The 23,954-nt window shown below is 38.8% G+C and overlaps 1 protein-coding gene across 1 annotated transcript in view; it reads left to right on the forward strand.

Annotated features, from left to right (window-relative positions):
- The window catches only part of LOC121869482 (piezo-type mechanosensitive ion channel component-like), a 56,227-nt gene that overhangs the window by 23,775 nt on the left and 8,498 nt on the right, over positions 1 to 23,954 (forward strand). The window contains 25 exon segments of the mRNA XM_042370836.1: positions 93 to 185; positions 581 to 743; positions 4,245 to 4,430; positions 5,052 to 5,227; positions 7,600 to 7,756; positions 8,085 to 8,361; positions 11,348 to 11,894; positions 14,561 to 14,682; positions 15,053 to 15,205; positions 15,347 to 15,462; positions 16,162 to 16,301; positions 16,405 to 16,562; positions 16,776 to 16,867; positions 17,161 to 17,313; positions 17,659 to 17,833; positions 18,385 to 18,548; positions 18,755 to 19,732; positions 19,846 to 19,993; positions 20,231 to 20,383; positions 20,563 to 20,624; positions 21,009 to 21,167; positions 21,518 to 21,644; positions 22,256 to 22,503; positions 22,906 to 23,059; positions 23,694 to 23,832. Coding sequence (XP_042226770.1) covers positions 93 to 185; positions 581 to 743; positions 4,245 to 4,430; positions 5,052 to 5,227; positions 7,600 to 7,756; positions 8,085 to 8,361; positions 11,348 to 11,894; positions 14,561 to 14,682; positions 15,053 to 15,205; positions 15,347 to 15,462; positions 16,162 to 16,301; positions 16,405 to 16,562; positions 16,776 to 16,867; positions 17,161 to 17,313; positions 17,659 to 17,833; positions 18,385 to 18,548; positions 18,755 to 19,732; positions 19,846 to 19,993; positions 20,231 to 20,383; positions 20,563 to 20,624; positions 21,009 to 21,167; positions 21,518 to 21,644; positions 22,256 to 22,503; positions 22,906 to 23,059; positions 23,694 to 23,832 — 5,040 coding nt within the window.

Below are 23,954 nucleotides of genomic sequence, written 5' to 3' on the forward strand. Positions count from 1 at the left end.
CCAACTATATTATTCATTCAGAGTTGATAGTGCTAACATATAGTACTGGATATATATCTTTAAAATAACCAAGATTGCTGTACCACCAACAGACTACCCTTGGGCTGGCACGATGAACACAGAGCTACGAGAGTGGCTCTTCTTCCCAGACTTTGTCAAGTCACCAGAATCCTACAAAATTGTCAGTAAGTTGGAACACAAATTGCTTCAGTAGTCTTAGTGTTGCTGGTAAGAATTATTTTCTTTCTCAGGAAGATGGGTAGTCTTTGACTACCTCAGGGAGTGACAACCTCGCCTTGCTAGTTAAGAGGGTGTTTGGAAGTCATATACAGTATATAATGTCCAGTTCCTATTCAGTAAAGGTAGGATGTGATGCAGGACTGATGACTTCTTTCCATGACTACAATACTGTCCATAATTATTTTTAAATAGAGTTTGGGTAGTTGTATTGTGATGTATATAGTACTGGCAGTCCCCAATATATGGAGCCTTTTGTAATTGCCTGGACAGTACTATTTTAAATGTGTTCATTATTACAGGTCGTTGTTCTCTCTCACACTTATCTATATTGTCTTTGCAGCTGATTTTTGTCTGCTAATTTTTGCTGTGTGTCAGCAACGCGTCTTTGAGATTGAGTTTGCCGACGGGGCCGAGTCTTTCGAGGGCGGCAGTAACCGGGAGATTGTCCACGAAGACCCGGAGAGTCTGGTCAACCCCATACCTGACTTTGTTACCTACTCCAGGTGGGTTGTGATGCTATATTGGCAATTCATTCTTATTAGGTGTTACTGTAGTAGAGAGTTATGTACAGTACAGTATATATCTTGCATTATGTATTTTATTTATAGATCCTAATAGTCTTCCAGAAACAAAAGAAAGACTGATTATTTGAGATTCCTTGGGGATTAATACTAATTTTTTAGTTCAAATTCATACCTTCTTGCTTAACAGTTGTGACTGCTTATATTTATATCTGTTTGCTCCACCCAACATGATTTATCAACTATCATATAATTGTGAAAATTTGCTTTATGTTTTTCATCAAATTTTGGCTAGAATTTCTACCACCAGAGAGAAGGATCAAAGTAAGAACATAGATGAGACAGCTTGTGTTGCCATCACTCTCAACAGTTTGTGCTCACATGGTGTTTCATAATTCCTCTTTTTAGGAAAACTGGGGGTAAAAAGTGAGTACAGTACAACAAGTTTTGCACACTATGCTCAACTGGTTTGTTAAAATGCATCATGACTAGTACTTTGTTTTTATAATGTTTGTGTCTTGGCATGGGACTTACCAAGGCATAGATAATGTTGATCACAGGAAATGCAAATAATTTAATACACTGGCCAGTGGCCTTAACCACACTACAAAGCATGATTACTGATGGTTCTACAAGTCAGGTGTAACCCACGGCACATAGTCTGGATATGGGCCCCATAGATCATCTTCTGCGGCCTGCCAAATGCAGTTTTAGTACCTCTCTGTATCTTGCATGAACCTGGGTAGTACTGATCATGAGTTGCACCAAGGATTACCGAGTTGTTTATAGTCCTTGAGTTGCACTACCTGTGACCGCCAACACACTTCAGGAATTACTAAATGGTTCTACTGAAGAAGATTGTACACCCCTGATCTATAAGGATGAATACTGTTGTGGGAAGTAATGTTGTACTGTACATCATGTAATAATATCATAGTTGCTGGTAACACACATAATATAATCAATATTTTGTTATGTGAATTTATATATCGATGACAACTTCCCCACAGTGAAAACATCGCAGTCCTTAGCTTAAGTCACAGTACGTAGATATGTATAAAGAGAAACATCACTTGAGTGAGCATACCAAAGAGCTTTGCAGTTGACAGCTTAGAATGGTTCAAGGTTGTTTAGGTAAATGGTCTTCCTTCTTGTGGTGTATTAAGCAACTTGTTCCTGTATTGTCTTTTTTTGGTCTTGTTGTCTTGTGTCTTGTTCTTGTTTATGTGTGCATGTCTTGTTTGTGCCTCATGTTGCTTACTCTTTTTCTGCCTTGCTTACTTTATTATTTACTTTATACTTATAATGGGGTACAGTATATTAAATGTTTTTTATTTAATTATGGACTCTCATTTATAATGATTCAATAATAAAGAGAATACCTGCCACTCTTAACACTTGATAGTTATTCAAATCCATCCACCTTTCACTTTATTTACATTACAGTACCTCACACTCCGTTAACACAGGGTGAAGCTCCCGTATCCTTCATTCTAACATACGACAACTCCCTAAATAGAGGTTTTACTGTATGGAGAAGTGCAAGTCAGTGTATCTTACAGTAACCAGCCCAGGTGACTGTTATGTTCCTAAGTTACACCAGACCCCTGATAGCTGAGGCTGATGTAGTCACTCACTTTAAAGGCTGAGTTATCTATTTATATAAGGTCATGTATTGTGAGTGCCAGCATACATTGTACAGTTGGTAACAGTATAATAGTTTCTTATGGCAGTAGTAGTTGCCATTTTACATCTGTTGCCATTTTACATCTCAGAATAATGACAGTCATCTGGGTACTGAGTTGCCATCTTGTGACTGAAGTGGCTTTCTTCCTTGCTGTTGGTAGAGTTAACTTTTAAGTACAGTGATTCATTTTTATTTCTCTGTTTATATTTTGAAGTTTTATTTTACTGCTACTTTACAATTTCCACATTACAGTATATATGTTATGTGTTTGTATAATGTTCATTGAATTAGTTACTACTGTTATGCTTATGTGTTATGTGATAAATGTACCTTATGTGATGACCTAAAATGTATCTTATGTGATGATCTTAAGTGTCTTTTGTGATGACTGTAAATCTCTTATGTGATAACCTCAGATGTTTTATGTGATGACCTTGAACACTATCTAACACGATGAACTTAAAAACTGTTTCTCATGCAATGACTTGAAACAGTATGTCTTGTATGATGACCTAAACCATTGCTGTAGTAAGACATAGCTGTAGGATAATGAAGGTAGAGATGTAGACTAAATTATATTAAACCTCACATATAATATAACTCCATATAGTAACTGGAAAGGTAATTAATATAACTAGACTCTAAATAAAACAAATAAAATCGCTGCGTATAAATATAATTGTAGACGTCTGTTTAAATATGTCTTGTGTCGTGAGTTAAACTGTTGTGTCGTATGGGGAGTTTGTCAAGTACTGCCACCTGCCGCCATTGCTGCTTCCCACCCTGAGGCCTTTTCCCACCAACATTCAAGGCCACAGATGACATATGGTAGCTCCAGGTGTCTATAGATGTCAGTACTGATGAAGGAAGATAAATGGGACTACTCATGTCACTTGGTTAGTTATGCTGTAGCCACCACGGACCAATATGCCACCCAGCACCTCCCTCCAGACCCTTCAGAAGATGCAGAAGTGTCCCAAGTTTGTTACCTCAAGGAAGTATCACAAGATTCTCCTCAGTAGCGATGAAGAAGATGAAGTATCGGGTCTGACGTACACTACCAGCGTCAGAAACAAGTGGAGAGAGATTTATTGCTTAGAAAGGTTGATGGGTTTGTGCTACTACATGTTCTACGCCATCATGTGCCATACGGAAAGCAGGAATATAATTTATGTTTGCGTTGAATAATATAATTTCATAATTTTTCTAAGCAGTCGTTTTTATGTTACATACAAGGTAGGAAGTTGTGGAGGGTGTGTGCAGTTTAGGAATTCAGATAATTTTACACTCAATATAATTTAGTTTTATAATATTCTTCAAGGTTTTGGTAATGTTAATTTTATCTACTTCCACATAAGGGACAGAATAATGGTAAGTTTACATCACATTGAATAATAATACCAATCCTTCCAGCTGCCTTATTTAGTCATTATTGTCCCCCTCAGATATTTTAAGTAGGAAAATTAATTGAAATATGAGTTTAAAGGTTTGTCTATTGTTTAAGTAAATTGTAAAATAAAAGTACATAGTGTAAATTAATAGAGAAAATAATAGCCAACTAATGTGTGTACTATTGAGTGTCCAGGTAGGCATATCAGGAGTCATTCACATGGTACATTTCCTGTGTTTGTCTTCTCGTTGTTTTTCCTTTAGTTGTATGTGATTATATGTTCTTTTTACCTCAGTTTCCAGAAGCAATTATAGAATACCATAAATTAAACAGATACACCTGACAGCTCATTAACACACACCTTAGAACTCATTAACACGATACAGGTTAATTATCTCTCTTACAGGAACTACCTAGACTTGGTGAAGGTGGTCATCTTCTTCACGTCTTACTGGATCACGCTGGCCGTCATGTTCCTGGGAGGTACGAACCGCGTCACGCTCTTTGCCATGGGTTACGTCCTCGGGGCCTTCATCTTCCTGTGGCAGGGGAATGAGTTCTACCTCCGGCCTCTGTCTAACATCCTCAAACTGTGAGTGTAGAGAGGCTGTGTAGTTTTGTGGAGTTGTGTAGTTTATTGCTGTGTAGTTTTGTGGAGTTGTGTAGTTTATTGTTGTTTAGTTTATTGTTGTGAAGTTTATTGCTGTGTAGTTTTGAGGAGTTTTGTAGTTTATTGTTGTGTAGTTTGTTGTTGTGTAGTTTATTGCTGTGTAGTTTTGAGGAGTTTTGTAGTTTATTGTTGTGAAGTTTATTGCTGTGTAGTTTTGAGGAGTTTTGTAGTTTATTGTTGTGTAGTTTATTGTTGTGTAGTTTATTGCTGTGTAGTTTTGAGGAGTTTTGTAGTTTATTGCTGTGTAGTTTATTACTGTGTAGTTTTGAGGAGCTGCATCATTTATTGCTGTGTACTTTTGAGGTGTTGTCACTTTATCACTGTGTAATTTATAATGAATTAGTTTGATGTCTGTTTATGTATACTGTATGTGTTTGTATAGAGTGGAAATATAATGGTGGAATTGAATATGTATTATCTTAGGCGGCAAGTCGGTGCATCAGAGAATAGATTTAGCACTGATACTTGTCTTAACTCCTTGTGTGGATTTTATATACAGGGGTATTAGAAAAAAGAGATGAACGCAAGTCCTTTCCTCCGCAGATGGAATTACTTACTGGGGTACAATGTCGGGGTGATCGTAGTGAAGACGTTACTACAGCTGCTGGGGTGTGTGTTCCTGGCACCTCTCTCCATGAACGTGTGTTGGCTCGTACAGCTCTTTGGTATAGCCTGTGTGAAGAAGTTCGGAGATGAGTCTGATGAAGAGATCGTGGCAGGTGAGTTCAAATTTATAATGAGTTCTTATAGATTTTTTTAAAAGAGTTTGATGTTGTTTTATGATTTTTAGCCATATATATGTTGAGCTGTTCTCTTGAGTGGTATTACAGCTCCTCTCTGACTTACGACCTACTTGACTTACGACCACCCGCACTTACGACCTGCCTCATTCGTACCAAAATTTTGTCAAATTACGTATTTTCGAGTCCCAACGTCAGTACACAGACAAAATTTTCGTTTGTAATTCACTTTAAAATGGCTGGCAAGCTTAAAAGTGAGAGTTTTGTGGTGCTGAGAAGAAAAAGAGACACCCATTTTAGATTTTCTACATATTATTTAAGCATTTTCGACTTACGACCTGGATTTGGATCCCTAACCCCGTCGTAAGTTGGGGAGGAGCTGTATATAGTAGTGTGTTTTTTCATGTTGCCTTTGTTGCTCATAAACTGGATACTTTGTTTCATGTTATTCAGGACCAAAACTGTATAACTTTTAGTTGTTCTTCAGTGTGTGTGTCTGTGTGTGTGTATCTGTGTGTGTGTACAAAACAGATTGTTTTAGCTTGTCTATGGACCTAAAAATTAGTCTTATGTTAATTTCGTTCCCTTTATATTAACCCCTTAACTGAGAGATACATGAAAATTTCTCTCTGTCTTAATGAGTTACATTGATCGTTATCTTGACGGGTAACATCAAGTATATCAGATCTTATAGAGAATTTCCCCATGTCAAGTATTGTTTATGGCAAGAGCTGTATATATGGTTTGTCTTTAGTGTTCATGTTTAACCCTGTGTTGCTGTTTGTCCATGATAATAACCATAAATCTACTTTCTCACATTATCACTCTCCAATACACTGTGTGAGTATTAACCTTTGTCTGTGCTTCTTGTTGCCATAGTGTTGCTTGCTTTGTAATATGGAACACAAGATTAAGATGAAAATGTTAAGAAAGGTTGATTAATACTTTTTTTATTCATTCTTCAGCCCTGAACTTCCAAACTTGTGGTAATGAACTTTAATAATGACAAATATTCTTAAATGACTTGACGTGTAATCATCATCATCATAACTAAACCCAATATATAATGTGAATATACAATAAAATTTCCCTTTACTGGATGTCCTTTAACTGAGAATCTTTAATAACTGGATATAACAGTCATTGTGTTTTGTCTGAGATGTTCCCTCAGTTCCAGTTACTCATGTGAAAATTCCTCATCTGTCAGGTTGATAATGTGGAGTTTCTTATAGTCTCATGGTTGTCTGTGGTCTAAAAGGGTGTATTGGTGCTATAGAGAAACATTTCCCAGTAGTTATCATCCCCTATTTATCAGAGTCATTATTCTGGTTAAGGGAGACTTTACTGTATAATATAGCATTAGCCTTGGATATATCCCTGTAATATTTTTGGAGCATTGTTGCACAGCCTGGCCATATATATATAATCTTCAGTTACCCTCATAGGAAGTATTAACACCGCGTCAAGGATCAGATATGGAAGTACAGTAATGATCCCTTGATGTGTATGGTACTGTAGCCACCCCAGCATGTAAAACTCCTCACCACATCTCTTTAAAAGTATTGTTATAGATTATTTTTCTCAGATGTTTATTTGAGGAAAAGTTTAGGGTATGTGATGCAAAAGGTTGTGTCCCTTTACTTGGGTGTTCTTGTAGCTGGTGGCACAGTAAACATATGGGGATATAAACACTGGCAGGTTGTGGGGGTCACTTTGCACACACTGTACTTCCTTCCTCCTCGACTTACTAACATACGATTCACATTTAACACACGCTTACATAAACAAGTCATTATTTCCTGCTCATATGAATTTCAAATTAAAGAAAGCACTTGAAACTGTATGTTACATGGTATAGGTTGTGCATGCCTTCACACTTTGCAGTTCAGTTCTCAAAAATGCTTATACCTTTCACGTACTGTAGTATATTTCCTTTTTACCATATTGACAGTTGCCCAGCTGGATGCAAAACCTGTGCTTAAAGATACTGTAGCCCTAACAGGAGCTTTCCACCAAGGCCTAAGTGGGGTCATGTTATGAACTCCACACATGTAATTCACACCTACAATTATCCCTGGTTTTGTCCCTCTCCTCCCTCCCCCTCCCCAGAATTTTCTTTTGAATTAGTAAGTTATTATTTATCTTCTACTGTAATCTTATTTTGGTATCAGAGTTCCCAAGAGTTCACAATGTCAATTTTATTACCACAGTTGATCTGCATAAAGGAATCGTGATTAACTTATCAATTTTTTTCTGTTTTTCTCGTTGTCATATACGTGTATGGTGATTGTATCCAGAATAATTCATGTTTAATAGAACATCATTTATTATATTGTTATGAATGTTTACAGATTTGGCTGACCACTGTGCTGTTCCCAAGTCAGAGGCTGGACTTATGTGGGATGGCATATGCTTTGGGTTCCTCTTGATGCAGCGCCGACTATTCTCGTCCTTCTACTTCCAGCATCTTGTCACGGAGATGAAGGCACAGACAAAGCTAGCTTCCAGGTAGTCTTTATACTTGTCTTGGTCTGTGTTTGTAAATAGTTGTTTGTTTACAGGATATCTCGTGCAAATTTTGAGGCAAGGAAGTTTGGAGAATAGTCAAATTATAATAGATTAAAAATGATGAAATTATGAGTTTGGATGTTTTAATGAATAACATAATTTACAGTATAAACAAGTAATTTTAACTATTAAGTACTTTGAAGATTACAAACACAGTTATTTCTCACTCATTCCTCTTTATTTTTTTTGTACTTTATAGATAAGAAATAATTGTTTGAGATACAGTGTAGTAGTTGTTAATATTGTATTTACATCATATTATCTCTAGGGGCGCCGAGCTGATCGCAGAGCTGATGCAGAAAGAAATAGCGGAGCAACAAGCGGCCGAGCGAGAGGTCCTCAACAAGATCAAGGAGAAGATGGAGAGAATCAAGGCCTCGCAGCAGCTGGTTCAGAGTCAACAGTGTCGTGAGCCAGCGAGCCATTACGAAGGTGAGACTCTGACCAGTAACGTAACTCTCACTAGAGCCATCCTACGTCCTCTCCTGAAGGTACCGAGTATTGGATCTTGTATAGCTATTTGCGATGGCTTCAATATATTCTCCTGACTGATGAAAGTAAAGTAGATTAATAATTGTGTGAACTTAATGATTCTATGGCATGAAGAGACTTATTTTATAATTATTTAGTTTATGCATTGGTATTTGCTTATGATTTATTTATTTTGGTTAAGGATGTGAGCCAGGTAGTGCCTATTGGTGTGTTCTTTTGGTAATTGATGTTGTGTAACTCGCACTTTGAGCCAAATCTAATTCATGGTCATTGTTTTTACTTTATGATGAGGTGAAGAATAATTATGTTTTGGTGTTTTATTTAACCTAACCCGTCTCTCCTTTTTTCCATCTTTATCTCAACCCATTTTATCGTCTTTTTTTTTTTTTTAGTAAACGATCGAGAAGTAAGTAAACAAATATACGTACACTCCCTCCACAAACTATCTTTACGAAGAGATCCGATGAATTACAAAATGAACACTAACCTCCATTGTCTCGGTAGCGTTGTCAAAATCCCTCGGCCATTGTGTCATATTATCTCACATAAAATATCATAAAGATACATTTTGGAAAGAGTGTACCATCCATACTATAAATGTAAAGATATATATTATAAATGTTACCTTATGTTTCAACCCCCCACCCAGCAGGACCTATGACCCCGAGCTGCTGCCATCCATAACGTCTCTCCGACCTCCAATTATTATCTGTTTTTCTGTATATACAACGAGACTTCTATTTAATGGACTAGATGGGAGAGTGTAGTTCGTTTTATCGAGGTTCATTAGATGTGAAACCTCCTTATAACAGAGTACTATATATGGGAGAGTACAGTTCATTATATCAAGGTCTTTTTAGATGTGAAACCTCCATATAACGAACTATACTGTACTCATTAGATTGATGTCTGCTAAATCGAGGTTTTACTGTCTGCTTGAAAATTATATTATTATTAAATTTATCGAGCATTTGTAGAGTATGTGAGGTAACAGTATGTGAGGTAACAGTGTGTGAGGTAACAGTGTGTGAGGTAACAGTGTGTGAGGTAACAGTATGTGAGGTAATAGTATGTGAGGTAACAGTGTGTGAGGTAACAGTGTGTGAGGTAATAGTATGTGAGGTAACAGTGTGTGAGGTAACAGTCTGTGAGGTAACAGTGTGTGAGGTAACAGTATGTGAGGTAACAGTCTGTGAGGTAACAGTATGTGAGGTAACAGTATGTGAGGTAACAGTATGTGAGGTAACAGTGTGTGAGGTAACAGTGTGTGAGGTAACAGTATGTGAGGTAACAGTATGTGAGGTAATAGTATGTGAGGTAACAGTGTGTGAGGTAACAGTGTGTGAGGTAACAGTGTGTGAGGTAACAGTGTGTGAGGTAACAGTGTGTGAGGTAACAGTATGTGAGGTAACAGTATGTGAGGTAACAGTATGTGAGGTAACAGTAGGTTGTCTTTACCTCAGTAACCAGGTACCTTAACTGTGTCATCTCCCTGTACAGCTTTAAAGTGTTGCCAGCTTCCGTGTCACTCATCATGATGGTACACTTGTTTTGTTTTTGTCACAAGACCTGTAGAATATATTGTAAACAGAGATATATATACTAGATGCCTGTTGTATGTGCCGTGTCCACATTAAGTAGCAGTGCATGTTGATCTCTTAGTGTGTGTTAGTAGAGAGTAAAAACATTGTACCTTTTACTGTACTACTGTACCTTTTGAACTAATACATCTTATGGTACATCCACCCAAATACACATTATACAGGTATTATACTGATATTAATTAGTCATTTACACACCTTGTTATATTTACAGTGAAATTTCTATTTCACGGACTGTATTGGAGAGGAAAGTCCATTATATCGAGGGTCCATTAGATGTGAAACCCCTATTTAACGACTTATATGGAGAGAGAATTCCACCATATGGAGGTCTCACTGTATATTAACTAGTACTACACTAAGACACCATATTACTAGCACCCCGGACATAATTTCTCACTAGCCTCTGAGAGAATTACTTCATCCATCAGTGCAGCAGCTGTTAGGTACTGTAATCTCATCCTGTAGGTAAACAACACATGCTTCCTTGACAATGGTATATAAGTTCTACTGAGGGATTCTTGTAGGTATATCATCCCTCTTGGGTCATAAGTGAGGTGGGGAGGGCCTGTTGATCTTATATTCCAATAGTGTGTTGAGGCTTAGACACAGGGGTACAGTGTTTACATGATGATAGATGCCAGATGCTCAGTTAGGCTCACTGGTGATGTCTATGCATATATATTACACCTATACAGTATCCTAGGTTGTATTGAGGATTTGACACTATACAAAACTGGTTATGATATTCTCCATAGATTTAATACAAAGAATGTGGTTTGGGTTTTTATTTGTTTTCTTTATAATAAACATATTACATCATATTTCAACACAGTTCAATGACAATGTGTTTATATTTTATACATTTTTCTTTCATTTTACACAGAAGGTAGCCACATCTTTCCCTATTTGAAAATAGTTTACGGAGTTTGTCAAGTTGTTACATCATATTGGCAATAACTAACATTTCTTTCAGTGTTTACATTACCTCATAAACAGCATCCATAATGACGGCCTCACCATCCTTTTGTTCATCCATGTCCATCATAACTTGTTGTAGTAATCCCTCGCTGCTTTGCCTTAAGTCCTAAATCTCTTGACAGCTGATCTTCCAAGTTTCTGTTCTCTGCTTTCTTAATACTGTATAGTAGTTTTGTGTAAGCTCATATATAATTGAGTTGTCACCCTTGTGAGGAGATCACTTGAGTCTTTTTAAACACATTTTGTCATGAACATTATGAGATGCAGCATGAACAAGGAACCATAATACAGTACCCAACACAGACCCATCAAGACAACGAGGGTGACCACTGTATCTTATATGGCCTCATGTTTTTCCTCTTATATGCCTCTATAGTAGAAGGAGCTTAGGCTGTTCAGTATTGCCTGTGGATGGCAATTATCACAGATATTGTGTATTATCTGTAGCTGATGTAAGTGTGTGCCCGTAACAGAAGCATGCATGCTCAATTATGCGTCAGTCTTCCCTTTGAAGCTGTGGCATCAGCAGTGCATGTTTCTAATACCCTTGTTTATCCTTGTTACAGCTAACACCTCGGAACAGTTTTCCAATGTCAGTAGTCCCCTACCTTTGGAGATGACCTCGCCCCCTCCCCTGCCCCCCTCCGCAGGTGTGGATGACGTGCACGGGTTGTCGTCCCCCCGCCCCCTCGCCCTTAGTGCCACTCCAGGTGCTCCTACCCCGTCCTCAGCTAACTTGACCTTCTCCCTGGATGGCTACCTGGAACCTGCGCGGCTCTCCCTGACCACCCCACACTTCTCGCACCAGCCTATCACTTCTCCGTCAGAGGAGTCTTTCCCCTTCTTCTCCCCTCCCCCTTACCCGGCCCTGCGGGACCGCCACGCCCCCACCCGAGCCTCTGTCCCCGCCACCCACGACATTGGTCCCCCTTGGCTTCGAGAGCACCTGACGTACCACCGCCCCTCCGTCTCCACTACGTCGCCAGCCATGTCCCACCATACCTGTAATGTCCTCCTCCAAGTCTTGCATTGTTTCAGCATGTTTATTCACATTCTTATAGGCTACACATAGATTAAGAAAGATCTGTTCCACAATATTGAGGTACAACTATTACTTGTGCACCACTAATAGAGTAATTATATATATATATATAACCTATCATATGTTTCTGTACCATAAATCTTTGGTGTACTTCTCACTTAATAATGTTATATACTGTACCTGCAGCACACCCTGAGCATTGATTACAAAGTGGATTTCCTCTTACCTAACAATCTGTTGTTTGTCTGGCAGAAGTTGTGTGTGTCTCTTCAGTCTTTTGTCTCTTATTCTAAATACTGTGCTGTACATTGGGTATAATATGGTGTCTATTTTTATTTACTTATTCTTTAAAAGGACATATTTCTTAAAGAGATTATCTCAAGACCCTGCACATCTTGAACATTTGTTTAATACAGTATGTGAAGTCCAGAGTGAGGCACCGTTTACTTACCTGTCCATTTAACTGCCTTGAGATTATCGTATGTTGACATATTCAAAAGGGATCATCCAGAACCACACTATAACAGCTCACGTCAGCGTTCATATGATATCAATACTAATAGTTGTGTTCCATCTTTGTTCAGGTGTCCCCCCTCCTATACCAGTTAGTTATTGAAGAGTCAACACAGTCTATAATTCCCAGCTTTCTACCCTCACTTGATGTCATGATATAATTATTTTCATGCACCCCATTTCATGCACCGAACCCTTATCTATTATAAATTATGCATTGTTTATATATTGTTTATATTTTTACCAATAATAACTATCTCACACACACTCACTCCCCATCACCTTGCTAAAGCTTTGTTCAAACTCTATTTATTTCTATTGTTTTATTTCTTAAGATGGCTTTATATCCTCCACGATGCTCAAGCTTTGCAAAGTGGCCATTAGCCAGTACAGTATTACTCCTTTGCCTAGAAGTTACCCCCCCCCTCACCCACCCCCTACAGCAGCATCTGAAGGGTCTTTCCAGGCCATATGCAAGAACCTGAACCTTGATCATGTATCTGATATGGACCAGTTTCATCATCTAGCATGGGAATTATTCAGGCTGTACTTCACCGTGAGAAACCCTCTCCTGCGGTCTGCCGACATCCCCATTCATGGTAACCTCGCCTGATTGCCATTGCCCTCTCACCAGCTCCACCTCGAGTAACCGTCACTGAGCAGTCGTCCGTGTTACTAGTTTTATATTTTTTCGCAAATGAGGCTGTTGGTGTTCTCTTGATAACCCTGCTGGTGTTATAGGCTATAGTCCATTGTTTATCTAACAAGAACTCACACTATCACAGTTTACCAAAGCAAGATGTACAGACAGTGTATGAATTGCTGTGAGTTTAATCTTCACAAACTTTATATCATGATGGTCAGAAGTACTACAGGCTTTGGTAACAACATCTACTGGTAATAAGTGTTGGTCAGTACAGTGTAATGTTTGTTTGGTCGTGCAGAATCTTTACCTAAATCTCTTGCAGTTTTTCTCCCTAATTTCTCATCATTGTCTACTAAATGTTATCTATGTAGTTCCTGTTTACGTGTTCTGTGTCTGGTAGATGAGAACGTTTATTTTACCGTGAAATTTGACTGGGAAACTGAAGAGGGATTTCGCGTAATTTATAAAATGTTAATAATTTCACTGTTAGTACAGGTAGTTATAAGAGTCAGCTGACCTGACTTAACCAAAGACCATAACATTCATTAAAATGTTTATAGATTAAGTGAAATTCCTGGTTTTACAGTTGCCCTGAAAATAATGTTTTATCAAATGTTTGTTCGTGTCTGATACTGTCTGTTTGTGTCTGTGTGTGATGTACGGTACACCATATAATCCTTACTTCTCCAGAACACAAAAAGACACTATTTTAAATAAGAAACTTACCCACTTTGTGTTATATCACTAGACAGATGGACTAAGAACTCACTTGTACAATAATGAAATAATTATTGTTCATAAAAATAAGATTCATTGATATTAAATATGTTAATAATTTTTCTAAAGTGGTTATGACTTTGCCTTTGGTATTATAGATAAAGAAATTGTCAGTAGTTTACTATATTGTTAAACACGTGACACAGTAGATTAACTCTCTCTCCACCAACCTGGTTACAATTTGAACATAGAATTTAATTAAGAAGTCTTTGATTCATAAGAGAAAATATAGTGTTTAATATATCCAAGTCCTTCATCGCTTCTCAAACACAGAGTGGACAAGTATTTTAGTGTATCTTAATTGTCAGTGTTTGTATGTGTGTTCATTCATCAGATTTAAGCATACTAATGTTATTCCTGCACCAGAGTTGACTGTCTACCACTGAGCCATTAATTATCAGTATGGCTTGATGTAACACAGAGATGTATGAACACACATGGGCACCTTTCAAAACACTCACTAACCCTCTACATCCTCTTCATAGGTTTAATAAAGTATTTTGATATAAGATTCATCCTTATAATGTTACAGTACTTGGATAATTAACTAATGATTCTGTATATTGATGAAGGTGAATACAAAATCATGAAATTACAAATGACATATACCAGCTTTGTGTGGCAGTCAAATTGCTTTTACTGCTGCCATCGCTAAGTGATTAAGAGTTACTGACGGAAATTATTGTCTTCAGCCATCCGCTCTGGTGATTATTACATGTTCGAGGATTATGGTGAATACGAGGGCTTGGCTCCTCTTGAGATTCCCGAAGAGCCTCCCCAGGATGACACCACCCAGGGAATGACAGTGTCGGAGGTAAGTACCGTGTGTGTGTGTATGTGTGTTTGTGTGTCTGTGTGTGTACTGTGATTCACCTTATGTATGTGTGTGGGTGTGTGCATGAGGTATGGCAGTTTCCAGAAGTGTATGTCTACCCTGTAGTCCATTGCTTGTTATGAATGCATGACTGTTTTGTTGGATATGATGATTTTTTTTTAACTGTAGTTCTTGATTTACTGCAACCCGTTATATGAGTTTAGAGTAATGTTGATTTTTCATTCACTGTATTAATGGCATAAGGAGTTAGAACATCTCCCAGTAATATCCTCAACGGGTAGATACATTTGTTTTAACCATTACTAACTGAACTAACCCAACTTACCTCGTCTTTGCTTTGGACTGCCAGCTGTTGAGTTCAGCCTTGAAGACAGACATTGTAGAGGCAGCAGAGGAGGCAAAAATTGCCCGTTTATCAGAGTCAGATGCGGCATCGAGAAGATCTTCCTTTGTCCGCAGACCAGTTCATCGTACACTTTCTGGCCGGTCCCAAGTGTCCATGGTGTGTTAGCTTGCTCATATTTATTTAATTTTTTGATCATCTCCTTACATTAGATTAAGTAGATTTGATAAATAATTCATTGTACCTCAGCTCTATACATACACGTAGATGCACACACTTTTTTACTCTCGTGTGTTCCAGGCATCACGAACCTCACGGACGACCTCCAGGAGCGTAAGAATCCACCCTCGTCCCCGCTCACCTCCTGCAGTCCCTCACTCCCCTCCACCTCTACCATTGTCACCCCCTCCACAAAGGTCAGCCATCAACCATATGACTCGTCTATCACTCTCACTTCATGTCTATCCTGTCTCCCATTAGCCAACTTTGAATCTTTTTTAACTCTTTCACAAACCTTACTCTAACCCATCACAGTCGCTGTGTTTATGGTCAATAGTAATAATCTTAGGGAGGAAACTAATCAATTTTTTTCTATGTATGTGAGCTTCTTGTGTGCATTGATATATATTTTGTGATTTTAATTTTTTCACTTTTTTAGATAAGCTTCAGAGGCATTGTGGACTTATTTTGATTACTGCATTAGTTGAGTACTTCTTTCAGTTAACTTTTTAGCTGAATGCAGTATAGTACATCCTTTGATTACTTCATTAGTTGAGTACAATACTTTTTTCAGTTAGTTTATTAGATGAATTCATCCTTTAATCATGGTGCAGCAGCTAAGTGTTTACAGTACCCTAGTAAGCTCATTCACAGCTGTAAGTGAGTAACTGTACTTCACTTTACAGTTGGGGAGATAAAGTGGTTAAGTGCAGTGCTGGTCACGAGGTGTTCTTATGTACTGAAGGCATAATATACAATATGCTTTATCCACAGTGTCCATAGAGGTCTGTTTGGCCTATGAGAACCACTGTCACATGCAGGAGAGTTAATGTATTGGTCAAGTTCATCCTGTAATAAGTTTATCAGTTGAGTGTAATCTTTAATCGCTGTTTCAGGTCTCCATTGTCACTGGGACGTCCTCCTCCCCCCTCCACACTGCCACCTCTGCCTCCACTTCCTCAGTTAGATGGAGGTTACCTTGCGGATGACTCCACAGCCCACGACTACTCTGAGATAGAACCTGCAGAACCACAAGGTATAATAACAACACAGTGGAAATAAAGGCTACTCTGAATTTACTTAAGTCTTTTGATTTATGTGGAGGTTTCACTGTATTAAATATGTCACTTGGTTTGCAGGGCTGGCACCCATTCTGCGCAAGATCGTCCACTGGGCCAAGTTTGGCTGGGAATTATTGGAGTCGTTGATGATCTCGGCCACACAGCAGCTCAATAGACTCTCCAAGGACTACCGCTACGTTGCCAGTTGTCTCTCTGAGGAAAAGAAGAGACTCAAGGTACAGTACTTATGACTTACAATTGTTTGTCAGATGATTAATGAAACCAACAAGACACAAATTAAAAGCTGACTAAAAAAGAGCCATTATTAATTTTGATGTATTTAAACCCAACATTCTGAAGAGTTACATATATCCTCAAGTTTATTACACTATACAGGTAACATAGCAAACACCTTTCACACTGTTCTTCTCTGGTGGTGATTTATACAGGAGACAGATGGGTTCCGTGTTATGCCGGGGGTAACTGACCATCCTCACCCACCTGGACAAGAGTGGTCAGACATTCCTCTCTCTCAACATGGGTAAGGGAATAATACTTTTATTATGTGGAATGTAGAAGACTAAGTGAGATTTTATTAATGTACAGTCAGCTTTTATAACTCTTTGTGTATGGGGGATCTCTGTGTTGAATAAAATTGTCTGATGTTAACCATATAAAATATTAAAAGGGGCATTCCCGTAGTGTGTGTGTGTGGTTCTGTATGTGTGTGTTTTGGTGTTTGTGTATGTTTATAGTTTATGTGTATATGTGTGGTTATGGATGTGTGTGTATGTGTGGCGGAACATGGAATAATATACCAAGCATTTCCTGCAGCTACGGCGGGCAGGAACCGCTTGAGATCCGAGTAGAGAAGGCCAGCGAGGACAAGACTGATGACAGTGTGGATTTTGTCGACGTACCCGAGGGAGCGGAGAAGGAATTCAAGAAAGAGCAGCCACCCATTGTGAAGCTGATGATTGCATTCTGGTCAGTCTGTGTACTAATGTTTGTTTGTGTTCTCTTAATCTGAATAATTTCTTTTATGTCCGTGGTTTATAAAGATTTCTGTCTATTTTTCATCAGGAATTAATCATCAGATGTGCATAATACTTTGATATCCATGTGTTCATTTCTTATACTATACCAATGAATTTATACCACTATATTAGACAGTTGATTTATTCTCTAGTGTATATATATTCATAACACTATAATTTAAGTGCAGTACGCAGTCACCATTCACAATTTCTCTCACAATTTGATGTGCAGTTTACTACTACAAGGTTTTACACACTATTGCAGAACTAAGAAGTATACGTTTGTCTTCTCCAGGTACGCTATGCTCTCACGGTCGGAGCTGGTCTCCTACATAATGATCTTCGTCAACCAGATAAAGTCGGCTAGTGTGTTGTCTCTTCCGCTGCCCTTCATGGTGTTCCTCTGGGGGTCTCTCAGTGTTCCGCGACCCACCAAGACCTTCTGGATCACCATCATAGCTTACACTGAGGTACTGTACTGTACTGTATGGCCATTTCATGTTGTTTACCAAGTGAGTCCACACCAAGGAATTATTGTCCCAGATTTTTGTAATTTTATATTGTTTATTGTTTGACACGTGCAATTACAAGATGCAAAAATGTTCCAAAGCCCACAAGATGGCTACAGAGCCTCTTGGGTAGGTAAGATATGCTGTACAGACAATAGAAGAACACCAACCATCAGGTGAGTGTGAGGAAGAACCAAGTTGATTATGGTAAGACTCATCTTTCTGTCCTAGAAAAAAGACAGATTATTATTTCTGATATTGAATAAGAAGTGATGCCTTGTATGCTATAATATGCCTTACCATGTATATTATTGACCTTATTATCATACAAGACTGTTTAGGGAAGACTATAGAAAGCCTTTTAATTGGGGAAGGCAAGTTAACTCTTCTGACATAAAAAACGGAAAATTATGTGTATGGAGAGTTTGTCAGTCATACATTAAGAACCTCATGTGACTTTATCCCCAAATCCCTTACTGGAGTTACCTCACAAAATATTCTTTTCTTTACAGGTGATAGTGGTGATCAAATACCTCTTCCAGTTTGACTTCTTCCCCTGGAACCAAGTAGAGCGGCTCAATGCTCCTTTCTGGCCTCCTCGTATCGTTGGTGTCGAGAAGAAGAACCGCTATGCTGTCTATGATCTGGCCCTTCTCCTTATCGTCTTTTTCCACAGGTGAGAACATTGTCATGTGAATATAATTAACCTGGTTCTTAGTGTTGATGTTCACAGGTGATATTTGAACAGTAAGGTTGTAAGGTCCTGCTTAACCACTTATGTATGGGATCACTTCTGTGTTGAGTGGTGTAAGGGGTTGATGAGTGACCCTTTAATAAGAATTTAGTTCAATGATTCAACTTGATGATCTGTCCCATTTACAGGTTCATGCTCAAGAGTTTGGGACTGTGGAAGGAGACCTCTGACATGAGTCCATCGGCTACTGCCCGCTCGTCTCCATCCCATTCTTCTTCTCCGTCGTCATTTTCTCACAGCCGCACCTCTTCCTCCGTTCAGGCTCCGAGAAAGACGGCTGCATCCACCACTCCTGTGCCAACTTCTAAAGATGATGGGTCTCACTTATCACAGTCGGGAGATGGTTCCAGCCTCTCCTACACCAAAGACACCTCTCTGCTATCAAAGGACACTGGAAGAAGTTCTCTAAATTCCAAAGACACTAAAGACAGCTCACTCACCTCAAAAGACTACAAGGACATATCATTAACATCTAACACAAAAGACAGCTCCTTTTTCTCCAGCACAAAAGATACATCCTTGCTCTCCCACACAAAGGACAGTTCTCTGCCCACCACACTGAAGGACGGTTCGTTAACCTGGCAAGAACAGGAGAATTCATTGCTTTTAAACACAAATGACGATTCTCTAATGTCCAGAGCATCAGAGCCGCTTCCTCAGTCTACACCCACGCATTACCGACAATTGTCCGAAGACGGCCGGACCGCCACGACGTGTTTTGACTCGGATACGTCGAGGACATCTCATCAGAGGTCCGGCAGTGAGGCCGACTACAGGAAGACTTGGTCGCCATACCAGTATCATGCCCGTCACTCGTCCCTGGTCTCCCAGATACCGGGCGGAGGAGGAATTGGCCCCCGGACATCTTCACTGGTGGTTCGACCTGAGCACCGCCGCCATCTGTCTGAAGGGTCTCGGGTTTCCTTCAACCAAAGGCCCATGTCAGTAACTTCCCATTGTACTCACGTGTCACAGTCGGCAGCTTCAGACTCTGTGCACGTGACCTGTGCTGCTTGTAACCTTCAGGCACTTAAGGATTTCCAGAAGCCTGACATGGAAGAAGTAAAAGAGAACATCCAACAGCTTCCTAAACTGGCTAAAGGAGGGTGAGTGATCAAAGCATTACAGTATTTACTTAAAGCAAAATCTTGTCATGTCATTAATTTGAATTTACGTGCATTTATCCCCAATTAATCCAACACCTTGTATCTGTCCCCAGCGCTCATCGCCTTATTGAGAAAGTTCGAGCATTCTTGGGAGCTCTGCTTCACCAAGAGTCGCAGGTCTCAGTGGACGTGTATGCTTACATGTTCTTCTGTGATTTCTTCAACTTTTTTGTGCTCATATTTGGATTTTCAGCTTTTGGTGTAAGTGTAAATGTTGATTTTGTTTATTACATTCTAGAGTAATATGTCATGTGTTTATTTTGTGATATAATAGTGATTCTCTCTCTCTCTCTCTCTCTCTCTCTCTCAAAAGGTTGCCCGGTTAACGTACAATAGTCAGAAACAAAATAAAGTTAGATTTTGTATTTTTATCATAATTTGTTTTATTTCTTACTGTATGTTTATATGTGAAATACGTTTACGGTTTGTTGTTTACAGACTCAACAAGGTGATGGTGGAGTAAGAGCATACCTGGAAGACAACCGTGTTCCCATACCCTTCCTGGTGATGCTCATACTTCAGTTTGGTCTCATCATCGTGGATCGAGCGCTCTTTCTCCGCAAGTTCATTTTGGGCAAACTAATATTTCAGGTAGGAATATAATGACTGATGATACTGATAGCCACTATTGTATATGGCAGTCATGGCAGGAAAGATGTTGAGGAGTTGAAAGAATTATACACACTGATGCTGTTTGAGAATATATAAGGTATTCTGTTTTTGTTAGGAAGTGATAATGTACATGAATTAATATCCTGGCTTTCTTACAGGTGGCGCTGACATTTGGAATACACATATGGATGTTCTTCATTCTTCCTGCAGTCACAGAGAGGTAAAGACTTACATGTATTTATTGTATTAGTGTATGGGTTGCTTTCTTTACACCATTGTCCCATAGAGGGGATAACAGGAGACATATTCTCTGTTCTAGAGACGTAAACAATAACTAAAGAACAAAACTGTGCCATAGATGTGTTCCTGGAAAATATAGAGCTACAATAAACAGCTTTATAAGTGATCATTATATACTGGATTTGTAATATAGATGGGATCATGACAGAGCTATTTCTAACCTTACATGGGAAAATATGGTCACATTGAAATAAACAGTTATATATCTGCATCAACTTGTGTGTTATGAGTACAGTACAGTAATGAAACAGTGAATTATAGAATCGACAAAACTACTGGACCGTATTATTATTTTCTTCATCAGGGAGTTCAATGCAAAGCGGCCGCCACAGATCTGGTACATGGTGAAGTGCCTCAACTTACTCCTGTCCGCCTACCAGATCCGCTGTGGCTACCCGACCAGGATCCTCGGCAACTTCCTCTGCAAACAGTACAACTACCTCAACCTCTTTTCCTTCAGGATGTAAGCACACTAAACACCCTTGAGAATTTTAAGAATTTGATTGAGTTATTTTTTAATCTTTTCTGATCTTGGTTATGGTGAAAGTGAAGGACAATGGAAGTGATTTTAACCACTAGTGTCTCTTTATACAATCGTTCATTTTAAGTCTATCAAGGTAATTACTTCACCATGTTTGAGCTCTCGACAATAAATCATTATAACCGCCACCACAGATGTTAAAATGGTACAGTATATATTTTAGGTGATTGTGGCTGTTGGTAACATCTGACCTTGAGATTGTGAATGTTGAGGTCTACTTGTAATCCTGTAGTTATGTATTTTTTAAGAGGATTCCTGTGTCTTTTATCCAGGTTCATGTACGTGCCGTTCCTGTTTGAGCTGCGGACGTTAATGGACTGGATTTGGACAGACACCAGTATGAGCTTAAGCGACTGGGTGAAAATGGAGGACATCTTCTCTCATATATTCCAGCTTAAGGTTTGTTGTGACTTGTTAAATATTTTGTTCTTTTCTTTGTCTCACCGGTGACCTTTACATCTGTACCATCTATGTACTGGTGGTCAGTTGTATCCTGGTACAGTACTGCACAACACAGATCATATGTGAAAAGCAGTAAGCAAGTAAACAAGTTCGTATAATGACAGCAGATAATAAAGTGAGTGTCATGATTCAGGAGCTTGAGGAGATAGGCTGCAAGATACTGTACATTAACCAATCATAGGTATCTCTTGCAGTCAATCTAAGCCTGTGGTCTAAGTTCTCCATGGAGCCAGCCCACCCATGTGGTTGGCGCATAAAGAAATCACTCGGAAATTCATTCAAATGGATGGAGTGGACAGATATTTTGGAATTTCTATAAATTTAATTTACAGTTTTTGGGTATTGCAAAGTTCCAGAGATTGAAGGTTCTGGCTGTGGGGAATATTACTGGTAAGAAATGAAAACTTGGCTTCCTGGAAGAGTACAACAGCACTCTCTCATATCAGTCATGTTCACAATTTCAGCGAGCCAGACAAGTGGCTCTCACTAGCTCAGTCCTTTCTTAATGACTTTTAATTAATATATATATCTTCCTTGTCTGTTTTCAGTGTGAGCGTCGTGCAGAGATAGAATACCCACAAGGTCGAGGTGAAGGTAAACGCAAGATAATCAAGTATGGGATGGGTGGCTGTGCACTGTTTGGAGTCATTGCTCTCATCTGGTTCCCATTAGTCCTGTTTGCTCTCAGCAACACCGTTGGTCAGCCCAACCCGCCCTATGACGTCACCGTCCAGATAACCATGGGGGCGTACCAGCCAATATTCCGCATGACGGCCCAGCAGCAATCACTCTACAGGTAACTTAGGTTCTGCAGTGTATGTAATGTAGATATTTGTCTTAGTCTTATATCCAGTTGTTTCCTCATTGTACAGGTGACATGGGAGATGTACACTGTTTATGAGGCAATGATTCGACACCCTTAAACCTTTAGATAGATCTGGTTATCATGGGAGGTGTAGTAAAATATATGATTAGTCACGAAAATCATTGTTTTGGGGAGTTGGTCTGAGTCATAACCTGCTAGACTATAGGTGGCTCAATAACAGCAGTACCCTTGGATGGTTTCAATTATAAAATGAAACTTCAGGATCAATCCATTAGTTCTCCCTTCCCATAAAAAAATATATTGTATGATTTATTTATTTATTTCTCATCACATAGAATGGAATTACATTGATTTATTTTAATTGTTACTCAGGTTCACCCAGAAGGATTGGTATTCATTCAACTATCATTATCAGACTGACCGACAAGCACAGACTTTCTTAAGTAACTATGACTATCAAGATGTTGTCGTGGCAGAACTCAATGGTAATTCAACTGCCATATGGGGCATCTCACCTCCAGCCCAGGTTAGTGTTATATATGTTGTCTGTCATGTACACTGTGTTTGTTTATAGCTGTCATCTTTGAGAGATATTCAGTTAACCCCTGAATTGTTGTACAGTACGGTATTATATTCTTAGCCCATAAATACTAGCACCACGATTTCTTAGGTCAGGGTATACCAAAATTGTGACCATGTAAAGAACTAAAACTAAGGACTGGGTGACAATGAGTTTTTAAAGCTTTGTTGTAAAGATTTTTGAAGTCTCCTGCACTGCTTTGTTGTTCATGGTCGTGTAACAAAACTTTACTCTAGGAAGGGGACCTCACTTGTGGATCTTGTCTCTGTGTCTTAGGAATTCCTCTCCTGAAATGAACACAGTCATAGTGCTCTGAGTATTACTTGTACTAGTCCAATTAGGTGTATATTAATAACCACCAGATAGAGTTTTTAAGGACAATATTTGTTCAATAATCTGGAACACATAATCAGTAAATGACCCACAAAAATACATGAATTTTAACCCCTTAAAAATTATTTGTGTATGCAATCTGACCCCCTTTTCTTTGCATAAATATTTGACCATAAAAACTTGGACTATACAGTACTCAAGTATATACAATAACTCTATAGTAAACTTGTAACACATCTATTCACAGAGAAGCTTAATAGAAGATCTACAGAGTAACCACACTATTAGGATGAAGATCAACTGGAGTGTGAAGCGTGTGTCCAATACTCCTGATGTTGCTACTGAGTGTAAAGACCAAGTGGAGGTGAATCTTGAACCTTATGAAGGTATTAACTATATTTACCTTGTCATCACTTTATCAACTTATTAGGTGTTCAGGTGGTTGGTCTATCCTCTCATAGTACAGGAGGAAATCAGGCGCTTATTTTGTCCTTATTAAATGACCCCT

The sequence above is a fragment of the Homarus americanus genome, unplaced genomic scaffold, assembly GCF_018991925.1.
Source record: "Homarus americanus isolate GMGI-L3 unplaced genomic scaffold, GMGI_Hamer_2.0 scaffold23578, whole genome shotgun sequence".
NCBI classification, from domain to species: domain Eukaryota; kingdom Metazoa; phylum Arthropoda; class Malacostraca; order Decapoda; family Nephropidae; genus Homarus; species Homarus americanus.